This window comes from Bufo bufo, chromosome 3 (genome assembly GCF_905171765.1).
Source record: "Bufo bufo chromosome 3, aBufBuf1.1, whole genome shotgun sequence".
Classification (NCBI taxonomy): Eukaryota; Metazoa; Chordata; class Amphibia; order Anura; family Bufonidae; genus Bufo; species Bufo bufo.
The window spans coordinates 614,294,990-614,320,902 of NC_053391.1; the positions used below are offsets into that span (position 1 = coordinate 614,294,990).

A 25,913-nucleotide genomic window follows, 5' to 3' on the forward strand; every position below is an offset into this window, starting at 1 on the left:
ACACTGAGCTTAGGAGTCCAGCTGTATAAATTGGCTGCCCATAGCTAGGACTGCATGTTCCGTGTCAAGTGAATTTTTAATTGAAGTATTGTTTTTTAAAGACAGAATGACATTTATAAAAACAATGGGGCAGTTTGCTGCAATTCTTAACCCTCTCCCTGTAAATTGTGTTATCCAACAGCGTGTCTGCAGAGAACAGACTTCAAAAAGAGAAACAACCAAAAAGGTAAGGTTCTGTTCACTTTATAGTTTTAGGCTTTCGTTAAAGATTATGGTAGTTTTGAAAGCAAGAATAGCAGTGTGTACCGTTATTCTTACCATCGAATATACCAGAACCTCAAAAGGGCCTGTCAGATCAGGAATGTCCGTCACGGCTCCTTTATCAGAGTACCCATGATGTCGGTATGAAGAGAGCCTTTAAGGGCATCTGTCAGCAGGTTTGTTCCTATGACACTGGCTGACCTGTTACATGTGCACTTGGCAGCTGAAGGCATCTGCGTTGGTCCCATGTTCATATGTGCCCGCATTGCTGAGAAATATGGTTTTAATATATTCAAATGAGCCTCTAGGAGCAACGGGGGCGTTGTCATTACTCTTAGAGGCTCAGCTCTCTGCAACTGCTGCTCCCCTGAAAGCACGGTTACTGAAGTGCACGGTGCAGCGGGAGACTTTAGAAGTCAGGACCAGGTGTAATGACGTTTTCACAGCCTGGCCCTGTCAAAGTGCAGCGGGTGTAGAAGTTGCATAAAGAGCAGAGCCTCTAGGTGCAACAGTAACACCCCCGTTGCTCCTAGAGGCTCATTTGCATATATTAAAACATTTTTCTCAGCAATGCAGGCACATATGAACATGGGACCAACACAGATGCCTTCAGCTGCCAAGCACACATGTAACAGGTCAGCCAGAGTCATAGGGACAAATCTGCTGACAGATGCCCTTTAACCCATAATAAATCAACTTTTAAATAAACTGCAATATGGCAAGTATTAAAATAGAGCTTTTTTTTTATTAATGGAATAACAAAAGTGCCTCTTTTTAAATAGTTTTCAAAATACACCTGTACAACTTACAATAGTATATCCAAAATAATTATGTACAAAATATGACCTTGTTCACACATGTGCTTCTGTCTAGTTAGGTATCAAGGACAAATTGCATTTAACTGCATTTAAAAAGTCTCTGTGGAAAGCGTGCACGTCAGAGGCGGACAGTTCAGATTTCCAATGCTATAAAATCAGTTTTTGAACAACCTGTAAATAAACAGGTTAAGATTTTGGCAAACACCTTCATAGCAGCCAGTGATGCACTCACTTGTGAGGTGGAGGGTATGCTGTGAAACCTGAGAGAAGTCAGCATAGCTAGTCCATGATCACCGGGATCTTATTAAAAAACTTCCCATTATTCCAATAAAGGCATCACGCTGATACTATCCATGTACGTAAAAATGGAAGCATATTAAAGGGTATCTATCGGTTCAGTATTCAGACCGTTTAGACTATTTGGCCACGACTGATGTCCATTTGTGCACATACTTTACACCCGAAACAGACAGAAGGGATCTCCACGCGGCCATTTAACAGCTGTTGAAGTGGTTGACTTGATTTGCTCTTTTGTGAATTTCTTCTAAAAATTCTTCTAGCTGTTCAATCAGCATTCGCTTTTTAAACCTGAAAAAGTAATTTCACACAGACTTCAGTAAAAGAGGTCTAAAAACACAGATTTGAGGGTCGCTGTATGCATGTTTGGGAAAGCAGTTAAACTAAACCTGGGGTGCTGCTTCTATCTGCTCCATATGCATGTCTCAAGTGGTAGCCCCTAATCTATGTGCCCCCAGTACTGACCTGCTCCACCACGCCGGCCTATGCTGTGATTGACTGCTGTAGTGGTCTTCTGGTTGGACACTCAAGCTGCCGCTCGATGCAGGGGGGGCAGAGGGACCTCCAGAGGACACTTATGGGTGAGATTGACCCCACAGGTGTTTCCAATAATATGCATCTTTAGCTCAATGTTTTTCATTTTCACAAGAGTTAACAGGAAAAAGAACATACCACAAATAGTGGTCCCCATGTGGTCACAGACTGCTTTTATTTGGCAAACGGTGGGGGGGGGGGGGGGGGGGGGGGGGGGGCGACAAGTACTCTGAAGTGCAGAAACCACCCCATTTTGGAAACTACACCACTTCCCCAAGGAATTCAGCTAGGGGAGTAGTGATGGCTCTGATCATACAGGAGTTTTAGTATTTATTAACATTGGACCATGAAAATCTTCATTTTCACAGGGTGTAAAAGCCCATAAACTGTTAGACTATCTATCCTGAGGATGGAGAAATGTGGTCACAAAATCAACTGGCTTTAGTTTTTATTGGGGTATATTGCTATTATATGGCTTTTTAATTACTTTTTTTCATATTTTGAGGGGCAAGTTGTGCAAATAGCCATTCTGCCATTTTTTTTGGGGTGCACCATGTTAGGTAAATAATTTTATTCTGCCAGTTGATATTAGGTGATGCCAAATGTATATCGTATATGTTTTACTACCTTTGCATTACAAAAATCACTTATCATTTGTAGTTTGCATCTCTATATTCTAAGACACTTATTTTTCCATTAGGGGGGAGTGTTTTTTGCAGGACCAGTTGAAGTTTCCATTGGTGCCATTTTAGGGTATATCTGATATTTAATGAATGTGATCACATTCTGTTGATTGATACAATTACACATTGCCACATTTATATAATATTCATTTTACTACTTTTGCATAATAAAATCCCTTTCTAAAAAAAATATTTGCAGTTGGCATCGCCATATTCTAATTACTGGGGTAAATATGATTTCTTTATCTCTTTATACCATGTTTATGCAGTAAGGTGATCAAGGGCAATTTTTCTTACTTGAAAGTTCATATTTTTTTATATTTTGAAGACTTGTATCAGTGATTAGGACAGTGCAGGTTTAATACACTGCCATAATTATCAATTGCAGTGTATTATACCTGTCAGTTTTACACTGTCTGCAAGATGATTAGACCCTGCCTGTGGCCCGAGTCTAACTGGCTTCCAAAGGTGGCACACCCAGAGGCCACTGTTTGGCCTGTCACCGGGACCTCACAATCACATTGCTGGATGCTGAAGGCTAGACAGAGGGAGTCCTTTTCCTCCATCAACCACTGACATGCCATGGTTACTACTGAACGCAGCATCTAAGAGGTTTAAGCTGGTAGAATCAGTGATAACTCCAATCCTGGCATTTGCAGCAAGGTATCAGCTGTATGTCATCACTTGCAATCTGGACATACAGTTACATACATACGGTTTTCTCAGTTTAGTTTTAATATAGTGCAGGGACAGGGATGTTAAACATTTTTAAACTGTATTGTATTAGGGTAAAATGTTTTGTTTGTACAAGGAAACAGGACGTAAAGAATGTTCTTAGCAAATCTGAGCTTTGCCAAGGATAGTTTGTCGTCAATCTTCAGTTCTACTGAGTGCTGAAGATGCCTGTGTGTAACTACCTCAGCCCCTGGCTGTCTATGTGCCCTAAATATCACTGCTCATCGGCCCAAGACTATCTGACTTCATAGGCGTCTTCAGAGCTTAGACCACCACTGAAGACAGACTCTTTAGCAACACTTAGAGCTTTGCTTAGGATACTTTTACATTAGCGGCAGTGTAGTCCGGCAGGCTGTTCTGTATGGTGAGCAGCCTGTCGGATCCATCCTGCCGCTAGTTCACATGTGCCCCCAGACTGCAGCTCCTTCCCCATTGACTATAATGGGGGCGGGGGTGGAGTTACGGCAGAAGCACACGGCGAGAGGCAGCCGGACTAAGTACGACATGCAGTACCTTTTTAGTCCAGCTGCCTCTCGCCGTGCTGCCACCAGAACTCTGCACCCATTATAGTCAATGGGGACGGAGCGGCAGTCCGGGGGCACATGTGAACTAGTGGCAGGACGGATCTGACAGGATGTTCACCCTCCGGGACAGCCTGCTGGACTCCCCTGCCGCTAGTGTGAAACTAGCCTTAGAAGATTCTTCACACCTACTTTTCTAGTACAAAGAAACATCTTTACATTAAACAGTATATTACAAAAAAGTTAAACAGCATTGTCCTTACACTATGAACTGAAACTGTTACACTTTAAAGAAGCACTCCCACAACGATTTTTTTTCTCTGAACTGTTCCCCTCCCTTATGATCCTCTTCCACTTGCTACCAGTCTGGCACTAAGTTAGTCATGTATATTGTACTTTTTTGGTATCATATGTATGTAAAATGTACAGCATTATACAACTAAAGTCTCTAAAAAATTTTTATTAAAGATCTATAGTATACACACAAAATGTCACTGCTGCAGCTAGGGATGAGCGAATAGACTTCAAAGTCAATTCGCATAAAACTTCGTTTCAATACTGCGCCGTACAGTATTAGAATGTACTTGCTCCGATGAGCCAAAGTTATTAAATCTCGCAGTCTCTGGTTCGGTTCCAAGATACCACTCCTTACAGTATTGAAACTAAGGCTACTTTCACACTTGCATTTGGGGTTCCGCTTGCGAGAGCCGTTTGAGGGCTCACAAGCGGCCCCGAACTGATCCGTTCATCCCCAATGCATTCTGAATGGATAAGAATCCGTTCAGAATGTATCAGTTTGGCTCCATTCCGCTATGGAGGCGGACACCAAAACGCAGCTTGCAGCGTTTTGGTGTCCGCCTGGCCGTGCGGAGCCAAACGGATCAGTCCTGACTTACAATGCAAGTCAATAGGGACGGATCCGTTTGACGTTGACACAATATGGTGCAATTGCAAACTGATCCGTCCCCCATTGACTTTCAATGTAAAGTCAGGAGTCCCTATTAATATACCATCGGATCTGAGTTTTCTCCAATCCGATGGTATATTTTAACTTGAAGCGTCCCCATCACCATGGGAAGGCCTCTATGTTAGAATATACCATCGGATTTGAGTTAGATTGTGAAAACTCAGATCCGACAGTATATTCTAACACAGAGGCGTTCCCATAGTGATGGGGACGCTTCAAGTTAGAATATACTGAGAACTGTGTACATAACTGCCCCCTGCCGCACTGGCCACCAATGAATTTAATACTGGGGAGGGAGGGGGGGGCCGCACTGGCCACCAATGAATTTGATACTGGTGAGGGAGGGGGGGTCTGGCCCCCTGCTGCCTGGCAGCACCTGATCTTACAGGGGGCTATGATACGCACAATTAACCCCTCAGGTGCGGCACCTGAGGGGTAATTGTGCAGATCACAGCTCCCTGTAAGAGATCAGGTGCTGCCAGGCAGCAGTTATGTACACAGTTCTTAGTATATTCTAACTTGAAGCATCCCCATCACCATGGGAACGCCTCTGTTAGAATATACTGTCGGATCTGAGTTTTCACGATGTGAAAACTCAGATCTGAAAAAGCTGTTATGCAGACGGATCCGTTCTGAACGGATGCAAGCGTTTGCATTATAGGTGCGGATCCGTCTGTGCAGATACCAGACGGATCCGCACTGAACACGAGTGTGAAAGTAGCCTTACTTTTAAGTGAATCAAATTCGGATGTTTCATCCGAAGTGGATTCGCTCATCTCTAGCTGCAGCATTTATTACACTGGCTTTCTGAAGAATTTTATCAGAATAAAGCACCACTCACCTTGCCGCCTCCTTGATAACATTCTGCAGGAAGATGAGACGTGTTTGCAGACTTCCCTGTACGTCTCTTAACATTGCAAATATGGTCTCATACTCTACAAGAAACAGATACCGCATGAAACATTACTACAGGAGAAATACTGTATTCTTCCACCCAAATCAGGATAGGTTATCAATATCATATTGGTGGAGGCCTTACTCCAGACATCGCCAATCAGCTGGTTAAAGGGGACTTTGTGCTCTGTTGAGTGCTACAGCCCCTTTGTTAGAACTGTGACGCCATATGCTTCTGTCACACGGCCTTCCTGCAAGCTTAGTCCCATTCAAATGAATAGGACTGAGCTGCAATACCAGACAGTATACAAGGTACTGTGCACTGTCTTGTATACAATGAGGAGGCTGCAGTGCTAGTCTGCGGTGGTGCCGGGAGTTGCGTCCCTACGGATTTTATATTGATGATAAGTTATTGATATTTAAAAAAGGTTGTCCAACCTTTAATTGCCCTTCCCTGAGGATAGGCCATGACTAGCTGATCGGTGGTGGGGTCATACACACCACATCCCTGCCAATCAGCTGTATGGGTGTAGCTCCAGTTATTCAGGAAAGCTCTGTTGGAGTTGTGCATTAAAGAATTGGCCTTAGCAAGATATTGTTTTGCTGGATATGGACATCTGAGACATCCCAAAACTGTATCCATTGCAAAAATGACGACTCGTTTAGTGGAAAACCTCTGTAATGCAACTTAAAAAGGTGGTTGACATGTTTTAATATAGTCCACCATAAAGGGGTCTAAGGAGAATGATCATCAGACCTCAGGATGTACCATATGTACACTTACTTCTTCCAGGCTTCCTGATCTCTTTTATTATTCGACTTTTCAGCTCTACATTGACCTCCTCATGGCTCCGACATGGCCGCAACCTCCTGATCTTGTGTGAAAAAGCAGCCGTGTCATTTCCAAAGCAATTTCCCATATCTTCAGGTGCCTTTGAATTTCCAATAAATATATCGGAATTATTAGAACCCAAACTGTCAGTGTCCCCATCTTCCGTGGAATAGTCAGCACTTTCTAGAGAGTTTAGGGAAACCTGGGACAAAGTCTCAAACTGGTCTGAACTATCCATGTACACATCTGTGGAGAGCTGGTCTTCTACGTGATTTTCTTCATTTTCTGTTGGCATCATACTGTTATGCAAGCCAGGATCTTAAAAGAAAAAAAAAAAAAGTAGTTAAGAATCGAACATTAACCTAAAAAAAGTCCGGAATTCTTTAGACTGTTTGAAAGTTATGTTTCCTTGATAAACCGCTTCACAACTCTTACACAGACAAGTTAAAGACAACTTGTCGTGTTCCCAATAAGGTGGCCACCATTACCTTGCTGTACCTGCCCCTATTCTGGTGCTCCCAATATGCTATTCAGGACATGCACTGGCAAGGGAGTGCAATTCGAGGAGCGAACCAGAGCTCCTACACAGTCAAAGCTATGCCCAGATACTGTCTAAACATCTTACATACATTTCAATCCCCTGAAGAAACCATAACGATGTACGCTGAACATTTGAGAATTTACCATTTGATTATCTTTGCGTCTATATGCTGCCGCTACTAACGAATGGGAGCAGAGCTGCCATTACACAATGGATGGAGAATTTTGTCAGTGTAGTTTTCAGTACCAGTTGCTACACAACACAGCTTATCAGAAGGTGCGGGTGTCAGATTCCTACTGATCAGATATAGACCTATCCTGAGGTTAGGTCATCAATATCCAAATCCCCGAATACACTTGAGTTTTATGCATCATCTATTCACGTTCACCTCTGGTTTTGGATATTGGATTTGGTGAGGTTTCTGCTCATGCAGTCAGGGCACTAGCACTGTGATTCTTTGTTTTCAAGAACTCAGGTCATCAAAATCAGATTGGTGGAGATCATACTCCTAACACTCCTGCTGATCAGCTGTTCTCAATACCTGCGGTGCCAGAACTGCACAGCTCCGCACACTTTAGTGGTCATTCACTTTAATAGGTGCGGTGGAGCAGTAACCAGGCACAGCCATTACAGTGTACAGAGCTGTGCAGTTCTGATATCTGGTTCCAGAGCATGTGAAAACATCCGATCGGCAGATCAAGTGTGGCCGAGTAGGTGTTGAGATCCTGCCTTATTATCTAAACCTCAAGTAGTAAAACAGCCCTGTAATTAAAATCTTTAGTGCCTGTCTACAAAAGAAAGCCTATTTTGCGTGCTTTAACTGGCCAGCTGAAAACTAGAGTAGTAAATGGGTTGTTCGGAACAATAAAAAAAAAAAAAAAAAAAAAAAACAATGACAGGCAGCAGTGTGAAAAAAATACTCACTTTTCAAAATTCCCTTCTTTCCAGAGCAGCGACACCTGGCAAGCTCGGAATGACAGGGACCCGTTCTTGATCACGAGAGGGCTGCAAACAATCAACAGCCTCACTGCTCATGTACACAAGAGCCGAGTCTCAGCAGTGAGGTGCCCGTCTTGCACATGTCATTGTACCTGAGGTGGTCTTGTGACCATGAACTGGTCCCTGTCACTTCCAGGCCAGTGGGGACTGCAGCACTGGAATAGGCATTTTGAAAGATAAGTTTTTTTTTTAAATTAAGGCTACTTTCACACCTGCGTTAGGTGCGGATCCGTCTGGTATCTGCACAGACGGATCCGCACCTATAATGCAAACTATTGTATCCGTTCAGAACTGATCCGTTTGCATAACCATGAACAATGCAAACAGATCCGTTTTGACCAACACTGAAAGTCAATGGGAGGCGGATCAGTTTTCAATTGCACCATATTGTGTCAGTGAAAACGGTCCCCATTGACTTACATTGTAAGTCAGGACAGATCCATTTGGCTCCGCATAGTCAGACGGACATCAAAATGCTGCAAGCAGCGTTTTGGTGTCCGCCTCCAGAGCGGAATGGAGGTAAACTGATGCATTCTGAACGGATCCTTATCCATTCAGAATGCATTGGGGCTAAACTGATCCATTTTGGGCCGCTTGTGAGAGCCCTGAAACGGATCTCACAAGCGGACCCAGAAACGCCAGTGTGAAAGTAGCCTAAGCTGTGCAACACTTTGTAAATTGACAGGCATAAGAAAGAAATAAGCTAAAAAGAAGAAGTACACTAAAAACCCAATTTAAAACATGTAACTTTCTGATTATACAGTTGCCACAATTATGGGGCTACCATTACTTATGTAGATATAGGCAACTACAGTTTAATAGTTTAATACATCATTTTGCCAAAGTGGTACATTTCACACTAGTAATGTTCTTAAGTTACAACATGCAAGGAGACCTTTAAATATGCTTTTCAGGAGCAGATACTGTAAAGGGGTTGTCTCACCTCAGCAAATTGCATTTATCATGTAGACAAAATTAATACAAGACACTTCCTAGTGTATTATTATCCATATTGCTTCCATTGCTGGCTAGACTCATTTTTCCATCAACTTATACACTTCTCGTTTCCATGGTTCCAACGACCCTTCAATCAAGTATCCGTAGCCGTGCTTGCACAATATAGGAAAACGCGCCGGCCTATATGAGCTCCCATGGTCCTGGCCACCAGAGAGGCCAGAGCTCTTTTCTATAGTGTGCAAGCACGGCCACTGATGCTGGATTGCAGGGTTGCCGTAACCATGGAAACAAGAAGTATATAATGTAATGGAAAAAGGAGTCCAGCCAGTAAAGGAAGCAATATGGATAATAAAAATACATGAGTAAATGCCTTGTATTAACTTTACCTACATGATAAATGCCACTTACTGAAGTGAGGCAACCCCTTTAAGGTGGACACACAGTGATTATGTAAACAGGCTGTGAACCAGGATTGTATACATACATTTATTTATTGCGCCTGGTTTTTGCACGTCTGGTGAAGTCTGGGTTGCAGGAGATGGTGGACTTTTCCCTCCTATATGGTTGTTTACAAGTGCAGACAGAGATTTGTTGGATAACAATGGAGACATACATCGCCTCCTTTTTGGGACCCCCAGCATGTTAGGTTCGCCTGGTCGCTTGTGCTTGTTTTGATGACCTGACACAAACTCATCAGCTTCATCAATCATCATCCCCTGGAGACACAAAATGAAAACAGTGTTTAAATATCCATTAGGTGGAGATTATCCAGTGCATAACAAGAAAAATACAGAACGAGAATAAAAAAAAGTGTATTAGAATTTATCAAGACCAATGAAATGTAGATAAATCTTAAATTAATAACTGACAAAATACCTTTGTACCGTGTACAAACATTCCTTGAACGCTGCAATCCGTTTCATTCCATTTTCAATTTAACACTCAACTACTCCTTTCCTGAAAAACTTTCTGGACATCATCAAGATACAGCACAATGGAATGGAGACATCACTACCAGAAACTGGCTGCACAACTTCTCATATGGGACAGTTTCCACCACATACAAAACTCCATCTACTGTATTGTATCAGATACAAGCACATATGATCGATCCTTACAGACAGGGATTAAAACCTTGGAAGCCCCTAAGATTTTTTTTTGAATCGGGGTGCCATCCAACTAGAGTGGAAAACCAAATTACCAGAGCCATCAGATCAAGTAGTGAGCTCCTACAATGCAAAACAAGAAAACCATCAGGAACCTCTCGGAGTCGCCTACATCCCAAATCTGGCGATTTTCATGAGGGTTGTTGGAGACTACATCCAATGCCATAAAAAAAATAAAAAGTTCTATATTCCCAGACCCCCCCTGTTCTATAGTCAGCCCCCTAATCTCAGAAATGTCACCACTGTCCTCACCAACAGGAACATTTCCTTGCAAGCAGACAGAATGTAAGACCGGCCCATACATAATGACCACTGACAAGGTACAGATCCCCAATACATAACATAACTACACAATCCCAGGTAGCTTTACCCGAGCCACACCAAAGGTGGTCTATTTGATTGTATGTACCAAAAGTCCTACTGGGGGTCTCTGTCTGTGAAACTGGTCAACAGCTGAGAAGAATGAACACTCATCACCACACAATAAATGAAGGGAAAGATCTGCCTGTACCGAAACACTTTTGCAGCCATAACCACAACAGTACAGTGAGTACAAGCTCAGGACGACCTTTGACACTCAGATGAGGAATGAATCTGTCACATGGATTTATGTCCTTCTACATCTCTTAAGGGAATTCAGACCTCTTAGGTTCAGCACGTTCATGGCCCGTCTAGATATCCGGACCTTTTCTGTAACTGCTACAACACATCAGTGCTACAGATCTTTGTTTCCCCTCCACTCAGTGACCTGCTTTACATCAGTTGTCTCCTCTACTTATGTATTTTTGGGTATAAATATGTGAATCTTCAGATACTGTCTTATAACATCCTGAGAAAGACCGGAATAGTCTCGAAAGATTGCAATTTTGTCATTCTTTCAGCTAGCCATTAAGAGGTATCAAACCACTGAGGAATCTTATTTTAATAACTCATCACAGAATCTTTTTCCAAGTCTTCAATAACCTAGACAGGTGTCTGATCCAACCCAAACTACACCACAGCAGCGTGTCCAGCAATAATCACCAATATAATTCCTTTTTAAATTTAATATCGGGATAGAAAATGCCATAGCGTTAACATTTTTACCTTTTTGTCCAGTTTAAAGGGATTTCCAAACGTATGCAGTCTCTTGGGCTGATCGGCATCTAGCTCTCTTAGTGGTGAAGAGATATTCTTTAGATATTCTTGGTAGTTTCCCATCTGGACTATAGGTATACTGTGTATCTGATCTGTGGAAGGATGAACATGCATGTGTACAAAGTACAAGCCAAGTATATAGTCAGGGCCAACAGAGCAAAATAAGGCTACGTTTATTAGACATTTTTCTTAGTTTTACATATAAACTTCAAATAACTGATGGCAAATCTGATGTTGGATCCCATAGGAAATAAAAAAATTATGGGCTGATGAAGACTTACAGGTGACGTCTGTTTGCTTCTCATGTAAATAAAGAGGATCCATTATGGTTTGTTTGCACAAATCAGTAGTATATGTAAATAAATGAAAACCTAACATGGGGCCAGCAACATTTCCTTATCTTTCAGCAGCCTGTAGGCTCTGTAACTGTTCAGAATCCCTGCGATCACCAAAAAAAAAAAAATCTGTCTAGTAAGCAGCATGACAAAATGAGGAAGCAAGCTTGGAGAGTAAACTGTAGCTGCAGAATTCTCTGCCCTCAGTATTTACATCCAGTACTTGCCAGAATGGATGTAAAAAGACTTAAAAGGGGTCGTCTCACTTGAGCGAGTGGCATTTATCATGTAGAGAAAATACAAGGCACTTCCTAATGTATTGTTATTGTCCATATTGCCTCCTTTGCTGGCTTGATTTATTTTTCCATCACATTTTACACTTTTTGTTTCCATGGTTACGACCACCCTGCAATCCATCAGCAGTGGTCGTGCTTGCACACTATAGAAAAAGTGCCGGCCTGTCTGGTGGTTGGGACCGTGGGAGCGCACATAGGCTGGTGCTTTTTTCCATAATATGCAAGCACGGCCACCACTGCTGGATTGCAGGGTGGTCTGTAACCATGGAAACGAGCAGTGTATAATGTGATGGAAAAAAGAATTCAGCCAGCAAAGGAAGCAGTATGGACAATCACAATATATTAGTAAGTGCCTGGTATTAACTTTCTCTACATAATAAATCCTATTTTCTGAAGTGAAAAACCCCTTTAAAGGATTTCTGTCACCACAATTTTCGCTATTAAACAGGCTGACATTATAAATGTGCAAATGTCACCTGAAATAAATTTTTTTTTTTTTTTTAAGGATGCTACTGGTTTTGCCGTCCCATATTAGGCACGGTGAGGAAGCCGGCGAGCGTTTTTCACTGACTGTCTGCGCCGAATACTGAACGGCGTGAGATTTCCCCGACAGACAGGGCCGGCAGGAGGAGACCAACGTTGTCCTGGCTTTGTCAAGAGTAGAAGGGAGTGGAATGAAATGGGCGAACTGAGCCTCTAGGAGCAGGTGCAACGCCCGCCCTGCTCCTAGAGGCTCATTTGCATTTAACAAGTTATAACTGCACAAAACCTGGAGCATACTTTAAAAAAAAAAAAAATAGAGTTAAATTCAGGTGACATTTGGTGAACATCGTGGTGACAGAAACCCTTCAAGTCTAGAACGTTACAAATGTAATTCTACAACTGACCACTAAAGAAAAAAAAAGGTTCTCATTAACACATTGAACCATCTCACCTTCATCCTGTCCGCTGAAGAACCTGCGTGATGACTTAAGGAGATTTGCCCTCATTCGGGTGAGGTGATCCAAGAGATTTGTTCTAGAGATGTCATAGGCATTTCTAAATGTCTGTGGTTTTAGGTCCTGCAGAGGAAAATAAATAAATACACATGAGAATGTATATTGGACGCACCACATCAGATAAACGTCAGAGACAGACCTTATTCAGCAGGGATATCTGGAAGCCAGCAAACTCCTTCACGTTCAGTTCAATCACTCTCTGCGGAATTTCTCCTGTTATTTCCTGCAGTAACTGCTTAAAATCCTTCCTCACAGCCAGTGACGGAATACTTGGGCCATTTCTTACTTTAATACCCGTTTCCTGTGGACATTTTTTCCCAATGGAACCAATGACTCGATCAGATTCCATCTTAGCCTAAAGTAGAATAGGGCCATTAGAAATACATCTATACACATTGTTTTTATGACAAGTATGAAACTTTTCCAAATCACATGCTGGATTTCTTTCCATTTCAAAGTTCATTGTTGGGTGAAATCGATGAAATTCCAGCAAGTGTTTTGTTAGTTGGTCTGGTGACATTACTGGCCATATGTCAGCCAACTAGGTTATAACAGTGGCATACTCCAGATCAGAAGTGTCAGATACAGACACGTTTATCACCCCGTACCTGCTGACTAAGTTTTTTGAGATAGGAGACAACACTATAACTCAGTCCATACTCCATGTTCTCAGGTATAAGGTTTGGCGCACCCATCATCCTTAGTGCTTTCTTTAGAGGCTGGAAATGGAGAGGAAATTAACAGCACATTGAGGGAGGGCTACATGTAAAACACAAGACACTGACGTGACACATACTCCAATGTAGTAAGGTGGCATGGCTTTCAAATAGTTCTCAAAAAGTTGCCTCCACTTCAGGGAAGGTTTAGCCTTGTGGATTTTAAACAAGTCATCTGTAAGGAAATAAGAAGATGGTCTTAGGTTTTCTTTTAGTTAGACTCGAACACAAAACGGAAGGTGCACATTAGAAACTGCATTTTTTAAACTGCAATATTTAAATTAAAAAAAAAGAAACTGCATTTTTTAATAGATCTCATAAAATGTATCTATCATTTTAAGTCTACAGCTGCTGGGCAGACAACTTCATGGAACAGACAAATAAGCAGTGATCTGCAGCCATTTTTCAATCTGTCACCTACTTCTTCCTAAAGCTGACCATACACATTAGGCCACACACTAATATGTATTCTGCGGACCGCAAATATTGGATTTTTTGAACTCACCGTAAAATCCTTTTCTCGTAGTAGGCATTGGGGGACAAAGCACCATGGGTATATGTCCAACTACCACTAGGAGGCGACACGACATAAAAAGTACACCCTATCCACAGGCACTAGGCTAATTAGTTTGTACCAAAAGCAGTAAGAGAGAAGGCAAGGAACCAAGAGACCAGCCCGGAGAAGCGAAAGTAGAAAACAGGGTGGAATCTGTGTCCCCCAATGCCTACTACGAGAAAAGGATTTTACGGTGAGTACAAAAAATCCAATTTTCTCGTGCATGGCATTGGGGGGACACAGCACCATGGGACGTCCAAAAGCAGTCCCCGAGGGTGGGAAATGAACAGCCATGCCACCGGTTGGGCATACAGGTGCAGGAGGAGAACCATGTGACCAAACAGGAGAAATGCACGGAATAGGCAAGAAGCCTCATAAGGGAGAAACCCCAAGGAAGCAACAGCGAAGACTGCCAGCACCCCAGGACAAATGCCTGGGAGAAAGTGCCAGATGCAAGTAGGCAAAGGGGAACACCCAGCTCATCCAAAGGCTGGAGAGAAAGTAGGACAGCACCACGTATTGGAGCTACCCAACAGTCTCAGACCAAAGCACAAACACCCTGTGGCCAACCCTTGACAGGCCAGGGGAGCAAGGAAACATGGAATCACTGAAGGCCAATCGAGTGAGGGAAGCCATAGCAAGGCTCACATGTGAAGGGAGCAGGTATCCCCTTACCGCAAAGCAGGTGATGAAGTTAAGCGCCCTATTGAAAGGTGAAAACCCCAAAGACGCTAAGGGAAACCGGCAACCCTTGGAAGGGAGGGGGTAGTAAGTAAAGGCCAGGAAAAAAATAAATAAGATAAGACCTGCATCCAAAAACCAGGAGACGAGGAACGAGCCTCTGAAAACAAAATATTGCTGAGAAGCTTAAGACAGGAGAAACTCTGGCCAAATGAAGTATCAGGGAAAAAAGGGGACCAGAAGCAGGCCCAGGAAATCTCAGCAGGGATACACTGGACTGAGAGAGATGGGAGGAGAAGGAGAGCACTCCCAACAGTCTAAGGAGGAAGGTTCTACCAACAGGAGGAAGTCCCTCCCGAAGGAGACCATAAGGTGGAAATACAAACCGTAGCATTAAACCACTCAATACCAGATACTTGACGTGGGAGGATGGGAAGATAGACACGAATCCCAAGAGGTCCACAAGGCTATTGGAACCTACAAAGGGGAACAATCAACCCAGGCCCCCCCAAAACAACGATCATACAGAATCTGTGTGGTCAAATGAACGGGGACAGGGAATCCAGAAAGGAGTACCCGGTATGGGCTCACAAGGAACCAGGAACTGAACCACCAGATGACAACAAAAGTAGCCAGAAGTAGCACTAGACCGACAAGGTAGAGGTGGGGGTTGGATTGGCCCACCCCTGCCAGATATGGTTACCATGTACATGCTGAACCAGGATAGCCTGTTGTGGACAGTGCCTTGAGAAAGTACAAGGAGACCATAGAGCACGACAGTAACAGAGTGGCAGATGTATGGAAGAACCAAAAAGGGGAGTAAAATCAACATCCACAGCACAGATTAGAGCCCAGGGAGGGAAGCACCTAGTAATACAGAAACCGTATGGGCCACGGATTGCACCATAGGGTCCAGCACGTGGGATACTAAAAATACTCTCCTAAATCCGAGGTAAAGTGGCTGCATGTTGCACTCTAAGGAGAGTGGAAACAAAGCCACAGGATCTGGAATGCGACCGCATTTGGAGGGTACAGGTCCTCAACCTGTAAGGTAGAAATATGGCTGTGTAGTGCAGAGAAACGACCAGACAGGTGCAGTGGGTACAGCATCTGGAGATGGTAGAGGTACTAGATTTAAGATTAGAGCGATGTGGCCGCATGGTGCACCCTAGGACCGGAGAAGTGCAACGGCTACCGCTCGGGAAGGGGCCGTTGCATTCGGGAAGGGGAAAATAGGGCCGCACGGTACCACAAAGAACAACAGGTGCACACCACAATTAGGTAGGTGCAATGGCAATTGAAGGAGGCCCTCTATTTCACCTGAAAAGAGGGAAACAGGGCCGCATCAACAGCATCTGGAGATGGTGCAGGAACTTCAGCTATGAAGGAAATAAGATGGCTTTTCGGTGCACACTAAGAAGAGGTAGGTGCAGTGGCCACGGCAATACAAGGTGGCCTCAATATCTCGTCCGGTAAGGGAGAAATAGTGCCGCAAGGTACACCATAAGGCCAGATAGGAGCAACGGCTACAGCCTCTGGAGATAGTGTAGGTACTCTACCTATGAAGGGAGCAAGGTGGCAGCTTGGTGCCCACTAGAACCAAACAGAGGCAATTGCTACAGCAATTGAGAGTGGCCTTAATCTCGCCCGGAAGGGAGAAATAGTGCCGCACGGAACACAATAGAGCCCGCCAGGGATATTGGATACAGCATCAGGAGATTGTGTAGGTACTCTACCTATGAAGGTAGCAAGGTGGCTGGAAACAGACAGGTGCAATTGCTACGGCAATTGAAGGCAGCCTGTATATCTCGCCCGGTAGGGGGAAATAGTGCCGCATGGAACACCATAGAGCCAGCCAGGAGTAATGGCTACAGCACCTGGAGTAGGTGTAGGAACTCTACCCATGAAAGTACCAAGGCGGCTGGAAACAGACAGATGTAATCGCCACGAATAGAAGTCGGCCTGTATATCTCTGGTACAGGTACTACAAAATAACCTTTAGAGGCTGAGAAGGGTTACCAACCCTACAAGAGGCGTTTGCCTGTATCAGCTTGCTTAGAACATAGCCCCTGGTATAGGGGAAACAGGAAAGTCTGTCGTGTACAGCCTACGAGGGCGTACGTACCAGAGACACCGCGTAGGTGTCCCAGTTGCTAAGCACGGTGACGGCTGCCTTACCTGTGCGGTAATTACCTGTACAGGCAGGAGAGCTCCATCCAAAAGTCCACTAGAGGGGCACCAAACCTGGGTAGGGTAGATTCCTCCGTGCACGTTTGTCTTGACCTCACAGAGGGATTCTGTATGGTGGAAGACCGCCTGATGCTCTGTTCCGAGGGAATCAGTGCAGAGGTGTCCCCAGAGGCAACTGACAGAGAAGGCTTCGTCACCAGCCTCAGGCCTGTCCTGGGAGCGACCCGAAGAGGGGTGGAGCTAATTGAGACCACCCGAGGTTGGTCTGTGGGCTACTCCTTGCGTGACCCTGTAACTGAGCGTGACCCATCAGCAGGGAGTGCCCTGGGGGGGGGGGGGAAATAACTGCAATTTGAAAGGTAGCGGCCCAGCGACTCCGCCAGGGATTGGTAGAGTCAGGCAAGGTTCCCATGGTTCGACAGGGAGGGAGCCCATTCAGGGGGGACCTACACAAAAGGGTGGGAGGGGGGACAAGCTGACCATATGGAAAGCTCTGTAGACAACGGACGCACGTGAAATACGTGACGATCCGATAGGGAGGCTGGGAGAAGAGGCCTCAGAGCAGCAGGGCTGTCCTATCTAGCCCCGGATGCCACGTTCCCAAGAGGTGCTGCAGCAGCTATGGATCAGGTGGTCAGGGCTGCAGGAGAATGAGAATTGAGAGAAGGAGGGAGGGGAGGGGGGGGGGGGGGGGGGGGGGGGGGGAGACTGCATAAGCAAATCAGCCAGAGGCTGCCTACCAGACCCCAGGAGCTGTACAGCGCGCCCCATGCAGGAGAGCAGCAAGATGGCGACCGGCGAGAGAAGGAGCCGGCAGCCGGAGGAAGAAACGCCCCTCTGAGACAGAGCAGGGAACCCGCACAGGAGCTGGATTTGACAGGCAGGAGAGGCTCCTCCCAGGCTCCCCCCCCGGAGGGGAGGAGACAGAGCAAGCCCGGGAAGCTCAGGAGTGGGCGGGGAGTTGCGGCCTAGTAGGCCCAAAAAGCCGGGGCCTCAGTTAGTGGAGCGTGGCCGGGGACAGACAGCCGCGGAAGTGCTCCAGAGCTGCCGCGACAAACGGGGGCCAGGTGGGGGGAGAGAACTGGAGAAGCGACCCCCAGAGAGAAAAAACGGAAGGCCAGGGGGCTTCTGGGGCCAGGATACAGCTAAGAGATGCAGGTATACGGGAAGGGAGGAGAGGGGGGGCGTCGAAGACGCGCCCAGGCCCAGGGAGGAGGGTGGGAGACCCTAATCTAAGGGAACATACTCACCCTCAGACGTCTTCAGGCGCAGCAATAACCACCCCCTCAGCAAACTCAACACGGGAACCGGGGGACTGCCGGAATTCCACTGCGGAAGCAGATTTGGGGACTGGGTGGCTGCCAGGTACCTGAGTACGCGCCCGCAGGGGGGCAACTAAAGTGGAACACGATGGAGCCACCCCTGCAGCAGGCTGGAACCTGCAGAGAAGAAAAAAGAAAAAATGATTGAAGAACAAATAAAATAAATAAGTAGCAGGATGACCTGCGCAAAAAGGGCAGGGCAGGACTGACACACAGACACTACAGACACTAGAACAAGACTGATTAGCCTAATGCCTGTGGAGAGGGTATAGCCCAACGGGGAGGAGCCAACACTATGTCTAGTGTCGCCTCCTAGTGGTAGTTGGACATATACCCATGGTGCTGTGTCCCCCAATGCCATGCACGAGAAACACAGATGTCCATCAGTTTATTTTTATTTTTTGCAGACCCATTGACTTCAATAGGTTCGTGGACTGCATTTTGCAACCAAAAATGAGACATGTTCTGTCATTCCCACATCCGTATGTGGGAAACAGATAGAACAGATCCTATATTTGTTCTCAAAATGCGGTCCAAACCCATCGAAGTCAATGGGTCTGCAAAAGAACGGATGCAACACAGAAGTCATCTGTATTTTGCAGTTCCGCAAAATACATATGGTCATGTGCATGAGACCTTAGCTAAAAGTTGTCTGATTGGACAGCAGTTAAACAAACATCTGATGAACTTCATTTCGCAGACAACCTACACATTTTAGTTCATTTTGGCCAAAACAGTTGTTCAAGGTGACCATACATGTTCCATGAAACCAGGCGATGGATGAAGGATCTTTCACGTCACGTGGGTGCAATGCGTGACGTGAATGCATAGCACCCGCACTGAATCCTGACCTATTCATTTCAATGGGTCTGTACATGAGCATTTTTTGACGCATCAGTTCTGCGTTGCGTAAAAAACACAGCATGTTATATATTCTGTTTTTCACGCAGCGCTGGCCCCATGGAAGTGAATGGGGCTTTAGTGAAAAACGCATTGCATCCGGAAGCAGTGTTCGGATGCAATGCGTTTTTCACTGATTGTTGCTAAGAGATGTTGTTTGTAAACCTTCAGTTTATCACGTGCGTGAAAAACACATCAAAACGCATTGCACCCGCGTGGAAAAAACTGAACGCAATTGCAGACAAAACTGACAACTTGCTTGCAAAATGGTGCGAGTTTCGCTGAACGCATCCGGATCTAATCCGTCACGCTGGTGTGAACGAGGCCTCAGTGTTCAGAATCCTGTTGCAGCAGACAACCAGGGAACCTGGATAAGTGGCTAACCATCTGGACCATTATAAAGCCATTCCTCTACCATCCGCCAAGGATATTGGCATTACCCCCTTCCTTGCCCTAGACCACCAGGGATACCAACACTAACACATTCACTGCCCTAAACCACCCAAGACAGAAAGGGGGAATTTATCATGATGGTAATATTTAAAGTCAGTTTTCTTTGGGTGTGCGTTGGCATACTTTGGACTAAATTTCTCAAATGGCACACATTCATTGTTCAATTCGGCTCATCTTTACAGCTAACACTTTTCTCTACAAATTCTAATGCAGTTTCCTGCACCACCTCCTCCCGGTCAAATATGGAGTGAAACGCCTTAACATAGCTAACCAAACTGCATGCACTTTTCCACCTGCTTTGAGCTTTGCGACCTTCTGAAGACAGAATTCTGGATAGTAGGGCATGAAATATTCCCCCATAGGCTTCAATACCCGAAACCCGGATGCAGTTTTATACTACTTGCCTGGATACAATGCGGCCCTGTGTGTCTGGCTTTAGAGCCAATTAGGGGTTTGTACTTTAATATTTGATGATGATCAGTATTGCCTACTTCACAGAATAATGTCCTGGTCGCCAACTACTCCACTCATTAGGTACGAAGGCTTAGAAGGAACATGGATTGAAACTAACAAAATGGAGCACATCACTTTTCTCTGAGCCCCAACCCAATCGTCTTCATGCCTCAAACCCTGAATTATTGTGCTGGGTTACATTGTGGTGTTCACATACATTTATATGGAAAAGGTAGGATGACTACAACAATCCTCTGCTCCTTTTTAAGATCACCGGGGTCCAGTCTTATGACAACTGTAAAAAACTATTGTCTGAAGTATTCGTCCCTCTACATGAAGTTGCAGGTAAAAACCCTCGTTTAAAAAATGCTTTCTGCAGCTGAGCACCTATAAAATTATTATACCATTTTTCCGCTGAGTGAGTTGACCACCAATGAACAGCACCATTTATATCATTTATATAAGGATAGTGTGACAGCAAATACTTACCTAATAAAGGGAGGAGTACGGGGTAGTTATAAGGCATCACAAAGAGATTTACACAATTTAGGGCAGTGCTGGCTTTTAAGTAACCAAATGGATGGCCGAGCTCACTGTACTTAGCACTGTTTACCACAAACACCTTGAAATAAAAAGATACAAAATGCAAATAGTTAATAGATTAGCTAATATAAGGCCATATGGTTATGCTCACTTAAAGAGGACCTTTCACCGATTATTACACTATGAACTAACTATACAGACATGTGGAGCGGCACCCGGGGATCTCACTGCACTTACTATTATCCCCGGGCGCCGCTCCATTCTCCTGCTATGCCCTCCGGTATCTCCGCTCACTAAGTTATAGTAGGCGGAGATTCCAGTCCCTAAGTTATTGTAGGCGGAGTCTGCCCTTGTTCTGCTGTAGCGCTGGCCAATCGCAGCGCAGAGCTCACAGCCTGGGAGGTCATTTTCTCTCAGGCTGTGAGCTCTGCAATGCGATTGGCCAGCGATACAGCAGAACAAGGGCTGACTCCGCCTACCATAACTTAGTGAACGGAGATACCGGAGGACATAGCAGGAGAACGGAGCGGCGCCCGGGGATAATAGTAAGTGCAGTGAGATCCCCAGGCGCCGCTCCACATGTCTGTATAGTTAGTTCATAGGGTAAGAATCGGTGAAAGGTCCTCTTTAAACTATACACTGCTTACTCTAGTTTCAGGGGTGTTTTGAACTGACAGATTAAGGCTACTTTCACACTTTCGTTTGGTGCGGATCCGTTCAGATAATACAGCCGTCTGCATCCGTTCAGAACGGATCAGTTTGTATCATCTTTAACATAGCCAAGACGGATCAGTCTTGAACACCACTGAAAGTCAATGGAGGACGAATCTGTTTTCTATTGTGCCAGATTGTGTCATAGAAAACAGATCCATCCCTATTGACTTACATTGTGTGCCAGAACGGATACATTTGGCTCAGTTTCGTCAGATGGACACCAAAACGCAGCAAGCAGCCTCCAAAGCGGAATGGAGACTGATCGGAGGCAAACTGATGCATTCTGAGGGGATCCTTTTCCATTCAGAATGCATTAGGGCAAAACTGATCCGTTTTGGACCGCTTGTGAGAGCCCTGAACGGATCTCAAACGGAAAGCCAAAACGGCAGTGTGAAAGTAGCCTAAGTAAATAGTGTATGTGTAGTACATGTAGTAACTGCTTCAAACCTAATGGTCGTAACAAATAAAATGTACACACATACCCATTACTGTAAAACAAGACCATATACACTTCTGGAAAATGACTGAAATGCCACGAGAATGTATAGTAGGACTCTGCAAAGGTGTTTTCACTGATAAGTTGTGTTTTTTTTACTCTGATAAATTGTTTCTATATTCACTTATACTGGTACTATTTTTCAGAGCCAATATTGGATTAGCTCAATGTTATGAGAGTTCCTGCAAATCCAATCCGGGATTTGCAACAATCTAACTGTCCAGTACATATTTTGTATGTGCACCAAACAGGGAACAGTCAGATTATGGAACAAACTAATGGGATTTTCCTCTAGATATCTGATCGGTGGGGGTCTGACACCTTGGACTCCCGCCGATCAGCTGTTCGAGAAAACTGCGGCGCTCCTGTTAGCACTGCCACCTTCTCACAGCTTTTCCTAGGCCACTTAAGACACGTTAATCGATCACGTGGCCTAGGAACAGCTATGCCCCATAGAAGTGAAAGGGGATGAGCACGATAGCAAGCACAGCCGCTATATAATGTACGGCGCTGTGCTTGGTAAGCAGAGAGAAGGCAGCATCGCTCACAGGAGAGCCTCTGCCTTCTAAAAGTATCAGTATAAAAATTTCAGAAAACCCTTTTAAGGATGCCTAAGGCCTCATACAAATTCCCTTTGTTCACTGATGGGTGCTGTCCACATTTTTCAAGGTCAGTACATATACCCATTGATTTTAATGCGTCTGTTCTCATAGTATTTTTACTCACCGTGGGACAGTGAAAAAAAATAAAAATAAATAACATTTCACTGATAAAACCGATTTTTTTCACGGACATCAAGCAGACATGGAAGTGTGACCGAGGCCTAAAGAGGTATTTTAAAAGGCACATTTAAAACTAAAGAAGTTGGGAATTAACCTTACTGTTCAAGGCAATTCCCAGAGAACTAGTGCAGCTCATTAAAAAAAGGGATTTAGTTTCTAATCATTTATTTTACACACTTCTATAGCACGGTTATATTCCACAGCACTTTACAGATACGAGTTCCCAATCAGTAGGGATCGACCGATATTTATTTTTTAGAGCCGATACCGATAACCTGTGACCTTTCAGGCCTATAGCCAATAACTTATACTGATATTCAGTGCATTTTCATTTTTGAATTTTTTTTCTTCCCGTTATGGCGTTCACCACAATTTTATTATTTTTTTTATATTTTAATAGTTTGGATTTTTCGGATGTGGCAATAAGTGATATATTAACAATAAACATTTTATATGTAAAATTGGGAAAGGGGGTGAATTATACTTCATATTTTGGTGTTTAACTTTTTTTTTTCCCCACTTAGGGGCTAGAACCTGGGATCTTTTAATCCCTTGTTCTATTCACCCTAATAGAGCTCTATTAGGGTGAATAGGACTTCACACTCCCTGCTGCCCTGTATTTTGTGCACACAGCAGCAGGAGGTTACCATGGCAGCCATGGCTTCAGTAGCATCCTGCCATGGTAACCGATCGGCGCCCGAGGATTACACTGCTGGGGCTCCGATCAGAAGCTGCCACTTCACCACCCATGAGGAGGGGACCCCGTGGCCACTGCCACCAATGACTAATACTGGGGGGGGGGGGGGGGGGTGAACTGCACCAATGATAGTAATACTGGGGGGGGGGGGGGGGGGGTGAACTGCACCAATGATAGTAATACTGGGGGGTGGGGGGGCGCACTGCACCAATGATTTTAATACTGGGGAGGAGGTGGGGAGGGCGCACAGTACCAATGTTTTTAATACGGGGGAGGGCGCACTCCGCCACCAATGATGATTAACGTTTAATACAGGAGGCGGGTGTGTTGGAGCAGAATCACATAGCCGGCACCCTGCCTCTGACAGGGAGCTGCGATCAGCGGCACCTGAGGGGTTAACTGCTGCTGATTGCAGCTTCCTGTCATATAGGCTGGGCACCACCTCCTGTATTTGTATTAGACATTAATCATTGGTGGCGCAGTGGCACATATCTCCTCATTGGCAGCGCGGCAGAGGGGGGAGGGAGAGAGTGAATCCTTCCCTGTGCTGCTGAGGGAACATGAGCGCGCTGAAAGCACGCTCATGTTCTGCGATAGCGCGCTGGATGCATAAATCGGCAAGGTTAGAAGCAGATACCTTAAAAAAATCATGAATATCGGCCGATATCGGTAACTCCGATAATTGGTCGATCCTCATCTATCAGTATGTCTTTGGAGTGTGGGAGGAAACCCATGCAAACAAAGGGAGAACATACAAACTTCATGCAGATGTTGTCCTTGGTCAGATTTGAACCTAGGACCGCAGCAAGTCACCAGTGCTAACCACTGAGCCACATCTATGTCCATCAGGGCCACACTGATGAATTCATTCACTGAGATGAGACTTCTTTTCTATTTCTTAAATTTTATTCTACAGTTTACAGGTTTCATTTTAAGGATCATCATTGATTTTTACCTGTACACAATGCTATTGCTTGGAGATTTACAGGACACAGAGCCCTGTGATTCATTATAACTCAGATGTTTGTTAAGAAAAATTTTTTTTTAAATCAGTGTCACCTATTGATATGAACTTACAGGCCAGCAAGTATGTGGGGATTTCCTCTCCAGAATATACTGTGTCAGTGGTGATGGCTCCAATTCATACTTGTCAAATGGCAGCTTGTCAATTACCATTGGCTCAGAGTTGGTGCAAGAAAACTTCACAACGGGATGAGCAGTTCGAGGGGGCTGTTAGAAGAAAAGAAAATTTGTTCAAACACCAGGAGACTAACCTGCTGCTCATAACACCTATCCTCACTTGTATCTCGCTTTCTCAACATTCAAACCTAACCAGTTAAACAGTGATGCACAAAATTATAAATTATGTCATATGTTAACGATGTGATTACTTTCTGCACTGCAATGTTATTCACAAGTTCTTCTAAACTTACTAGGGTCGGAGAATTCTGATCTGGCCAAAACGATTCTGGTACCGGCCAGTGGCCCAGCGGTACACCCGTTTTCGGATTTGGTCTCACGTAGATTAACTTCCGACAGCTGTGCCATGGCTGAGGCCCGACTGGTTTGATGGTTTCAGCAATTCCATCTAAAACACAACACGTTATAAAGGGAGAAAGCTTAATGTGGACTCTGCAGTATGCAGACCGCGCACAGCAAGACAAGCGATGATTAGGAAAAACTTGTGCGGATGCCCGACAAGCTAAACCAGAGTAAGACGGAATTAAACCCAATCTATCCAGATAGAAAAGGAAAACTTGATGTATGGGCAGTCATGCAGGGAGAATCTCCATTATCGGTTATGCAATAGAACTCCATGGTGATTACAGAGAACACAGTAACCCACACATACAAATCAGCACCGATCATCTATCGTTTTAGGGCTTTTTCATACGAGCGAGTTTTCCGTCCGGATGGGATGCATGTAGCAAACGCATTGCATCCAGACTGAATCCTGACTCATTTCAATGGGTCTGAGCATGCTCTTTACGCATCATCTTTGCATTCAGGAAAAATGTCAGCATGTTCTATATAATGTGTGTTTGTCAAGCAGCTCTGGCTCCATAGAAGTGAATGGGGCTTGTGTGAAAAATTGAAGACATCCATATGCAATGAGTTTTTCACTGAGGGTTGCTGGAGATGTAGATTATTATTCTTCACGTACATTAAAAACGCCTTGCATCCGGATACAAAAAACACAATGCAATCGGAGAAAAAAAACTGAATAAACTTGAGGGCAAAACCAACAGTTTTTCCCTGAACAGATCCTGACACTCCCCATCACTTGGGTGAAAGAGGCCTTATGGTAACTATTTCAGTACCATGGGATGGTCCGGCAGCATGAACTACCTGCACTAAAAGCAAGCTGCCCTGGCAATCGGCTGCCGGTGGAAATCTCCATTCAGGAAATTTAATACACAGTCACGTATTATGTTGGTA

At 44.6% G+C, this 25,913-nt stretch overlaps 1 protein-coding gene across 4 annotated transcripts in view; it reads right to left on the reverse strand.

Annotated features, from left to right (window-relative positions):
* Positions 1 to 992: 992 nt before the first annotated feature.
* The window catches only part of INTS6 (integrator complex subunit 6), a 45,262-nt gene continuing 20,341 nt past the window's right edge, over positions 993 to 25,913 (reverse strand). For all 4 annotated transcript variants that reach the window (XM_040426045.1, XM_040426043.1, XM_040426046.1 and 1 more), the window contains 12 exons: positions 24,908 to 25,062; positions 24,552 to 24,704; positions 20,732 to 20,864; positions 13,768 to 13,862; positions 13,580 to 13,690; positions 13,111 to 13,326; positions 12,908 to 13,034; positions 11,292 to 11,434; positions 9,524 to 9,755; positions 6,495 to 6,860; positions 5,658 to 5,751; positions 993 to 1,667 (listed from right to left, as the gene is read on the reverse strand). In XM_040426045.1, coding sequence (XP_040281979.1) covers positions 1,574 to 1,667; positions 5,658 to 5,751; positions 6,495 to 6,860; positions 9,524 to 9,755; positions 11,292 to 11,434; positions 12,908 to 13,034; positions 13,111 to 13,326; positions 13,580 to 13,690; positions 13,768 to 13,862; positions 20,732 to 20,864; positions 24,552 to 24,704; positions 24,908 to 25,062 — 1,919 coding nt within the window. In that variant the 3' untranslated portion in view covers positions 993 to 1,573. The remainder of the gene's footprint in view (positions 1,668 to 5,657; positions 5,752 to 6,494; positions 6,861 to 9,523; positions 9,756 to 11,291; positions 11,435 to 12,907; positions 13,035 to 13,110; positions 13,327 to 13,579; positions 13,691 to 13,767; positions 13,863 to 20,731; positions 20,865 to 24,551; positions 24,705 to 24,907; positions 25,063 to 25,913) is intronic.